At 46.0% G+C, this 9,969-nt stretch overlaps 1 protein-coding gene across 1 annotated transcript; it reads left to right on the forward strand.

Annotated features, from left to right (window-relative positions):
* The first annotated feature begins 8,094 nt into the window (after window positions 1-8,094).
* On the forward strand, window positions 8,095-9,969 carry LOC112898443 (protein trichome birefringence-like 14). The gene is made up of 4 exons (XM_025966761.1): window positions 8,095-8,248; window positions 8,331-8,510; window positions 8,706-8,901; window positions 9,141-9,969. Exons 1-4 carry the CDS (start codon window positions 8,095-8,097, stop codon window positions 9,967-9,969), a joined length of 1,359 nt encoding a protein of 452 aa, XP_025822546.1.

A 9,969-nucleotide genomic window follows, 5' to 3' on the forward strand; every position in this document is an offset into this window, starting at 1 on the left:
ATGGGAGTGGAATTCAAGATGCCCCGACCCCCGAGGCGACCAGCAGCCGGCCATGGCCGGCCGGCCAGCCAGCCAGGCCGCCAAGGAATCTGCCGCGCATTTTCTCGGGCCCTGCGCCCGCACGCACGCGGGGTTCGTCGCAACCTAACGGCCAATCATGGGGCCATGGGGGGTCACGCCAGCCGGCTGCGGGCCAGCGCCGATCGCCGGGCTCGAGAGCCGAAAGCGACGCCGCGCCGCCCCAGACCCCGACGCCCGAGCACGAGCAGGCGAGCACGCCTCCGCCTCGTGGGGTTCGCGGCTCGGCGCCTCCGCGCCGGAAAAAAACGTGCCGAAATGGGGGGCGGACGGCCCGGCAGTGCTTCGGTGACCGCGACCCGGTTTTCTCGTCCGGCAGCAGTGTAGCCGCACGCCGTGCTTCGCGGCTTTGCGAGGTGGTTCGAGCAAGATCGATCTACTATACCTGTTCTGCATGCCACTGCTGCAACCGGTACACCGTTTTGTGAATGTGTGTGTGTACGTGTTTCATTCAATTTTTTCCCGCTATGATGAATTCTTGTCGGATAGTGGAAGCCGATCTCTTGTTCTTTGCACCGGGAATGCAAGCAGCCGTCTTTTCCACACAGCTCCGAGTAGATGAAGAGAAAACGTTGGCCATACACCGTGTCGTATAAGCACGTTGAAAAGGTGGTATCGACCCAAAACGTATCTCGGTTTGTTTAGGTTACCAAGAGCATCTCTAAGGAATTTTTTATATCTTTAAAAATAGAGATTTTAATAAAAATTATCCTCCAACAGTTTTTTCAATTGTATATCTAAATATAGACCTCCTCTATTTCGGATTTCTCGCTAGCTAAAGATGGAGAGCGAGAATTACTCTCTAGACTACGCATGAGATATAGAAAAGCTGTTGGAGAGTATAAAGATATATAGAAAATAATTTTTACTCAAATTACTCTCTAAATGATGATTTGGAGAGTAGATTTTAGAAAGGCTCTTGGAGATGCTCTAATAATGGGAGTTTTAGACATTGACTTGACTCGTTACGAGTGTTCGTATTTTTTAAAGGATAATCAATGCTACTTTTCTAAGGATGATCCGTCAACAGCGAGACACATGTGGTAATTTAATAAACCAGGTATGTCTCGCAACCGAGTCTGGACTTCTGGCCGCCTAACGACAACGGGTGGCTGAGGAAGACTTGCTGCCCACTTTGCCGACGAGACCAAGAGACAGCCCACCACCTGCTCGTCGTTTGTCTCTATTCGAGACGCATTGGGAGGCGATCGCTAATTGGACACACTAGCCACAACTTAAACCGACCTAATGGGAACCAAGTGACAATGTGGCCGAATGGTGGCTGATGTTGGGAACAAGAACGGGAGTTCCACCGCGTAGTGGGCTGCGCTCACTTATTCTTTTAGTGGCATGGGAGTTTTGGAAGGAGCGTAATGCACGAACGTTCCAGCGAAAGGAACAGACAACTATACTACTCAAAATCAAGGAGGAAGCCCGAGCATGGGGCCTGGCAGGGGCGAAACGTCTCGTTTCGCTGATTACTGGTGCTTCAGCACCTTCACAGATACTGTGTAGCTCTTTTCTTTTATTGATTTGTATTCGCTCCGTTGAGAGCGCTTACTGTAATCTCCTTCTTTACTAATAGAAATGGCACACAATCATGTGGCCGTTCGCTCAAAAAAAAAACTTAAAAACCTGCCAGCCTAGTTTTAGTACAGTGCAAGCGCGTGACTTCTATACGGGTGAGCGTGCATACATATACTAGTATGTAAATATATGCAAGTGGTCACGTGCTTGCATCTATCTGTGCTTTGAGAAAATGTAGTCGCCTTACAAATTTCGAGACGGTGATAGCGAAGAATACTGAAGTAAACTATTGTATCCGGATAAAATGCCGGAAACAAAAGAAGCGTGGCAAATAAATAAAATGCTGATGGGGCGACCGTGATGGCGATTAACGCGAATATGATTGGGGTGGCGTGGCCGCCACTCTCTGCTCGACTTGATTCGGGACCTTCTCGGCTACTGACGCCGCATCGCCAGTTCGGCACTGCTTCATTATCCGTCGTCTGCTTGTGCTCAGATAAATCCAACCTCGCGCGCGGTCTTCTGAACGGCACAGGTCCACGCGCCAGCTGTGCACACGCACACCCTCGTAGTCGTAGTGTAGGGCTGCTGGTCTTGCAACGGATGGCGTCGTTTGGAAACTTTCAAGCTGCGTTGCTTGACCAGCATGCTCTCGGTCCGTGATCGATCGTTCTTCCGATCCTAAGCGGAATTGGGTATTTCATAATCTGAGATGTTTTTGCAAATTAAGTCGATCGACGGGCATCTTTCTAGCTCGTTTCTGCGGAGCTGATGGGGACTTAGCCGAATTTAAACTTTTCTTCGGCGAGGAGAATTTAAACTGACAATCACAGCAGTGACTGGAATTTATTCTCTTCTAATTTCGTCAGAAGAAAAAAAATCCTAGTCGTCTTGCCGTCGCTGCTGAGTGCTGACCGGCTTTACTCACCGAGCGCGACGCCGCCGTGATCGATGATGCCTTGTTGGACATTCCCTCCGGCCACTGTGCACGACGTCCGCCGCCTGTTCGGAAGATTTTCAGGGGTGTTTGGTTTTTCTAGGGTTTATTTTAAATTCTGTTATATCGGATATTTGATGCTAAATAAAAGTATTAAATATAGATTAATGATAAAATAAATTTTATAATTTTTAGGCTTATTCGCAAGACGAATCTATTAAACCTAATTAGTCCTGATTAGCCTATGTGGTGCTACAGTAAATATATGCTAATCATAGATTAATTAGGTTTAATAGATTTATCTCGTGAATAAGTTCTAGGCTTATGCAGTTAGTTTTATAATTAATTTATATTTAATCTTTCTAATTATCATTGAAACGGATTTAAAATAAGCCTCAGAAACCAAGCACCCCCTTAATTCGGAGTTCATGGGCTCCGAGATTCGTGCGGGGATCACCAAACCTGAAAGCAACGCCAGCGAGGTGGAGTCGTGGAGAGCTGCAGGGTAGACAAGGCAGCAGCCGAGTGACCGAAGAAGGCTTGCAGGGCTGGTGAGTCCTGTGGAAAATTTCGTGCTGCGAAAGCAATGTAAAAGGATCAAAAAACACGCTATTGTCAAAGATTTTTTTGTTGGTTGACCTGCGCGTTGACATGGAATGAGGCCGTCTGGGAGCTGCAAGGATACGGAAGCAAATGGCTTTGGGAAAGTTCTTGCTGTTTTTACGCTGCTTCTTTTATGTTTGAATCCGCGTAGGGTTAGATGGATGAACTATTCCGCGAGGTCCAAAGTCTACTATATAGTATATTCTGATTCAGGCCAACTAATCCCACGATGTGTCATGAGATGTTCAAAAACAAAGTTAGATAAAATCACCCATTAGTTGAGGCATGCTTTAGACTTCTTCTCACATGCCATTCCCACAGCTTTGCTTTTCTAAACTTTGGAGTTTGAAGTTCGTTGAGACTGCAACCTGCAGAAGCAGATCAGAACCCATGCTTGGATCATTTCCAGAGGCACACGTACAGCAGTGGTCAATCCTTGGTACATGGTAAAAGTGATTCATACACAGAAACACTAGCAATTTGTCCTACGTAAGAAACGCTAGTAGGTAGTACTTATCATGGTTTAGCTGCTAGTAGTATTCTCCTGATGAAGTACAAGAGACTCATATTTCCTTTTTGTCTACAAAGCATTCTTTCATATACTGCACTCGACATTATTGGTGCATACTCTCTTCGTCCCAAAAAAATAAAATTATCCTAGGATTCAAATTTTATCCAAAAAACAAATCATTATACCCTATTTAATATGAGCATGCGCATTCAAGAATCAATTAGTGCCAAATATGGCTAATAAATAGAGGCAAGTAAGGTCATTTTACCTCTTTCTTAATCTGTCCTAAAATTTCTAAAGTAACTTATTTTTTTAGACGGAAGGAGTACGTCGCTGCCCACCTTTTTGATTGATGTAGCAAAACTCATGTTGCAACACGCAAATATCTTTTTCATATAGCTCGAAGATGATCAATAATAGCTATCTGAACAGGAGTGGGAATATCTTGCGATCACATCAGGTTGCAAAAATATCTTGCGATCTCGACCATGAAAGTCACCGAAGAAAAAAAAAGATACCAGTCCATGAAAAAGGGACCCGGGCTAGCTTCAAAATTCATGGTTAGATTATATGGTTCCAAATTCCGTGGCTGCTAAGCAAATTCATCGTCCTGAAAGGGAGTGGTAATAAGACCAAGGACTGAAACTGAAACAGATACAGTTGTTGGGAGAACCAAGATAATACGCTAGGAGTTGTCTACAAGCTTGGCCAGCTCAGGCCTCAGACATGAGACATAGGGCTCTTATAAGAGGACAAAACCCTGCAAATATCTAACAAAATTGTACTCTCGAAGAGGAAATTAGGAAAACATCTGATGGTGAAGGTGGAGACAAACCACAGGATACTTCAGCAACAGTATATATAGTACGCAGGCAGATGTTCCCCATTTTTGCAGAGGATGTATAAATAAATCCACGGTTAGTAGTAGCACACATACTGATAGCTACATTTTTCAGTGTATATTTGATGATTTGAGTAATCACGTAGAGTTATGTCGCGTGTTCCTTCCAGATTATGCTCATCATATAAACTGTGCTTAAATAAATTAGAAGTTGAGAGAGGCAGGGAATTACACGCATGATGCTTTTATTTTTTCTTTTTCTTTTGGAAGGAATATGCATCACTGCTTGCATAACATACTTACTAGTAAGTCTTGCCTTGTCAAGCCAAGGACCAAGAGTTGAGAGCTGTGGCAATCAAAGTCCAAAATCTCCGAATTGTTCTATATTTTCCTAGGTTTCTTAACCATGTCGTCGGTGACATGTTGGGCCAACTCTTCCTTGCCTCTCAAGCAGTCTCCGGCCGGCAAGGTTACTTGACAAACTTACTCAATGACGTTGCGAGCTGACAAGGAGATTCCATCAGAATTTTGTTACGAGGACATGGGGATGATTCATACGATGACATAATGGCTCGTGAACTTCTAAAGCCAGAAACTGTTGCAATTGCCGTGTGTACCAACATCATGCTTTCGCGAGGGATGAGATAGCAAACGCCGTTCTTGCATTATATTGGTCAAGACACAAATATGAAAAGCAAAAAATATAACACAATGGCAATCAGGTAATGCAAAAACTTTTCAGCAAATTTCTTCCAACAACAAACAAAAAAGAGGCTAGTTTTTTTTTCATTTCCTCAAAGAAACAACAGGGGACTTTTATTTCCCCTCCAAATTCAGTTATGCGTGGGTGATCTCATCGTTTTCGTCATGTGAACATTAAAAAAACTAGAATGAGACATTTGGAGCTCCGAAGGAAGGCTCTGTCCGTTCCAATGTTTTTTTGATCTGAACTGCACTTTAATAGTGATTTGGTCACCAACTACATTCACGCCCTAGAAACAGATGGGCGCCTAGACCAAGCAGCAGCACGAAGCAAAAGTCGACGTATCAAATTACAAGTTTTAAACTACCAGGTTGCAAGAACAGTAAGACCAAATCGGCCAAAGAGAATCGTTGCAAACTTAGTTTAATCGCCCTTACGCTGCTTGCTTTTGCAGGGGGCCGGCCGCGGTTTCCTTGGAGCATACGCGGCCGTGGTTTTCCCGCGGTGTGGAGTGAAGGGACGCACGCTGTTGAAAACCTGCCGAGAGAGGTTGAAAACATCAGCCTGTTGCTTGTTTTATCTGTGGTCCGGTTTGAAGCCGGAGGCAGAAGTCAGCTAGCTAAGCAAACAACGTCTCATGCGTTTGTTATGTTCAGATAACAACTCAGAAAGGCACAGTTTTGTTAACTGAACGCAAAAGGAAATGTGAGAGTCAGGCAAACCTTTGTCTTCACATTTGCCTGAATTCCAAAAGATTTGCCCCCTTTTCCTACAGAGCCTAGTAGGAGAGCATCAGAGCACCTGCATCTGCCTTCTGCACTCTTGAAGGCAAGAACGGAGCAGCATCCGCGCTCACACTCTGGCAGAACAGGATCATCCGCTGTCTCTGTCTGTACCCTGATCCCATGCGCCCGGGGACAGGTGGCGAGCAGCAGCATCGCAGCAACTACCGCACGTGCCCATAACCTGGCAGCGGCATCGTGGCAGCGAGCGGTTGGACCGAAGATCCGCGGCAGCTGCCTGCAATGATCTGCACGTACGCGCGCCGTTGCCGGAATCATTTCTGGAGGAAGCTTTTGCTGGATTCGGAGCAAACTGGCAAGTGGCAACGGCTGATATTCCCGGACAACAGTGTGTCGTGCACTGTCCAGGGTGTGGAGAGTTCACTCAGATGGCTGTATCAGACATGCCAACGGTGCAATCTGAGGATTAGCAGATGAGGGAGCAGGGAATATAGGGTCCGTCTGATGCCTTGATGGATATGACCTGTCTGAAAGCCGTAGTTTTTGTAAAAAGCAGCCGGCAGATTGTAACAAGCTGCGAGTTGGTGCGGTGCAGATTAACGAAGGAATAAGTTTATTTTACCCCTAACCTATCGAGGTTCCGTCTACTTAACTCCCTCACCTATAAAACTAGGTATTCTAACCCCTCAACTATTGAAAACTGTCAAGAGATGCTTATTCCGAATGCATGAGATGCTTTCAAGCTATTGCCTGTTCTGATTGGTCAGAGATGAGATTTGAGTGGGGCGGGTGCTACCGGCAGGCACGTCAAATGGTTGTGTAAGAGTACCTATACCTTGTACCTAAAATATACTCTCTTTCCGTTACCCAATAACTACTTTTTGTGTATTTGGTAATAGTTGCTGCAATAGACTAGTGGACTAACAAAATCCAATCGCTAAGAATAAGGTAGAGGGACAAATCCTCTTCATTTAGGTGAGAGAGAGGTATGTTTTGGTGATTACCGAAGATAATAGAGATCGGATTGGTAATCTGCTGGAGCACCTGCAATCACTAAAATATTATTTTTTATATTAGAAGAGGGATGTGTAATATATTGGAGATGCTCTGACGGTGTATTTAACAGGAATAAACGGGGATGATATATAAAGGATGAAAAACAAAACTAGATATAAATGATGAAAAATAAAATTAGATGACAATAAAAGGATTATTATATTGTTGATGGTATAGAAAGGATGAGTACGTTTGAATGTATAGAAGGAATTTTCTCTAACGTGAATGTGCCGTGGCACGGGTCAACAAGACAACAGCGTCCTTGTTGCCGCTTCTCAACTTTTCGTTTTCGATGCCGCGCTCTTCGTTTCCGTCGTCCTCCTGTTGTTCGTTCCCGCCGGCGTCAGTACTACTCCTTATCAACACAGCAGCTTAGTTGCGGCGCTTCCATTTCCTTTCTCTTGATATCATCGAACAGCTAGCCAAGTGGCCGGCGGCGGCCGGCGGTCGGCGCCCCGACTCGTCGGACCCGATTCGGCGACGAACTGCTCCAGCGGAGGCCTGATTCGGCGGCCAGTGAGTCCCCCCGCCCGCCCGCGCTCCCGCTCCTTGCGCGCAGGAAATCTTCCTGCGCCGATTATTTTCGCCCGCGTTTTCCAGGGACTGGGATCGGAGGCAAAGGGAAAGTTTTCCAATAGTAGTGAGGTTGGATCTAGCGTCCGGGTAAAGCTCGATATGGCAGCGCCGCCATTCTCGCTTTCTTTACTTCCCTTTCCTCTCGGGATTCGGCCGTGCAATCCGTTTAGCGGCAGATTATACGGTGAGCTTCTTTGTGATTGTGGACGAACAGTTTTCTGCACTGAATGCAGGGATTCAAACGCAGGCTACTGCCATCTGAATAAGGCTTTGTTTTCATTTGATTGCCATGTTTAGTCCTAGGAGCTGGTTCAAGTTGGACCAAATGGATTTTGTGGTGGCAAGGGCGAGTTTGTTTCGTTTGCATTGCCCAAGTTTAAATTGAAGGGAATGCTTAGTATATATGCCTCTGACATTCAGGTTTACTGTCAACAGTTTTCTTGCTAAATGGATGGTTATTAATCACACATCGAATTTAAAGAGAACAATATTTTTCTGTTACATAACATCGATAAAGAGATGAGGCTTGGATGTATAAATGGCTTGCGGTTCAAGCACCTCAAGCTTGCCACTCTTGCATTTTTCATGTTGTTTCTTCTTTGGAAATGGGGGAAAGGCACATACTATGGTTCTGGAGTCCTCCGACCAGATCCATTGTTTTTTACTGATCCAGGTCACCTTAAGCACACAGAAACATTTTACCTTAAATTTCTTTTTATCACATACTATCCTCATTTTCTATTAAACTTCCGCAGCTAACTCAAAGTTTGTAGACCAGCATACATCAACAGAGGCAGACTTTCAAAGTGCGGACCCATTGCCTCAGTCGGTAGTTAAAGTAAAAAAGCAAGTTACTGGTGCACCACCTCCATTGACGACAGGTTATTCTGTTGATGTTGCAGATGAAAATGAAGTGCCGCCTCCTGAGAAGAAAGGTATTTAATCATCATGCGGCTGCCTAAGGAACCATGGATTTATTTCTTCTGTGAGCAAATGAGCATGCAAATGTTCTTGTTTTATTTATTGGCATGTCCGTCATATTGTCTACGTAATTAGTCCAAAAGTTTTTCTTTTGGTCAGTCTACTTGTGCCCTTCTATCTGATGTTTGCTTCATCTATCTATCCTACAGAATGTAACTACAGGAATGGAAAGTGGGTTTTTGACAGTCTTAGACCACTGTACTCGGGGTTTGGCTGTAAACACTGGCTTTCCGAGCGTTGGTCCTGCAGATTAACCCAGCGCACGGATTTTGCATATGAAAAATTTAGATGGCAGCCAGAAGCATGTGAGATGCCAGAGTTTGAGGCCTCACTGTTCTTGAGGAGGTACATGACCAATTGACCATTGCCATTTCCAGTGGCGGACCCAGAAAATTGGTTGAGCCGCTAAAACAGTGCATGCAGGTGCCCTCCGCCCTGAGCCTGGGCCGGCGCCTAGGGTGGCCGGGCTCTAGGTCCGCCCATGGCCATTCCAACATGAATTTGGAGACGGCGTATACTTGACTCTTTGGCTTTTGAATATATCTTTCAGACAATATGTAAATACTAATTTGGACGTATTTCAGAATGCAGGATAAAACCATTGCTTATGTGGGCGATTCTTTAGGAAGGCAGATGTTTGAATCAATGATGTGTATGGTCACTGGCGGGAAGCAGAGGCCTGATGTGGAAGATGTCGGAGCGGAGTATGGCTTTGTGTTAGCACCAGCTGCCGAAAGACCAGACGGCTTGGCCTACCGGTTCCCGAGCACCAACACGACAATTCTATACCATCTGTCGTCGACACTCTGTGAGTTGGAGCCTCTGGATCCATCAGATCGTGCGACCAGTTACGCCATGCACCTTGATCGTCCAGCTGCTTTCCTGAAGAACAACCTCCACAGGTTCCATGCCCTGATCCTCAACACCGGCGACCACTGGAATGAATGGAACCTAAGGTCCAACAAGTGGGAGATGTATCTTGGTGGGGCACCAAACAGCAACCGGGACATTGCCGTCATCCGGAATGCAAAAAATTTCACCATTCACAGCGTCATCAAGTGGTTGGATGCTCAGCTCCCACACCACCCCCAGCTGAAGGTGTTCTACAGATCGTTGTCACCTCGGCACTTCTTCAACGGGGATTGGAACACCGGCGGCCGATGCGATGGCACAAATCCTCTGCCCAAAGGAAGCGGCGTTCACCGGAACCATTCCGAAGACGCTGAAGCTGAGAGCGCGGTGAGGGGGACCAGGATCGGGCTGCTGGATGTCACCGCCCTATCGCGCTTGAGGGAGGAGGGGCATGTATCACGGTACAGGATCGGGGGCACGCAGGGCGTTCAAGATTGCTTGCCCTGGTGCCTTCCTGGCGTGCCAGACACGTGGAATGGGATCCTTGCAGCAAAGCTATAG

Source organism: Panicum hallii, chromosome 6 (assembly GCF_002211085.1).
Source record: "Panicum hallii strain FIL2 chromosome 6, PHallii_v3.1, whole genome shotgun sequence".
Lineage (NCBI taxonomy): Eukaryota > Viridiplantae > Streptophyta > Magnoliopsida > Poales > Poaceae > Panicum > Panicum hallii.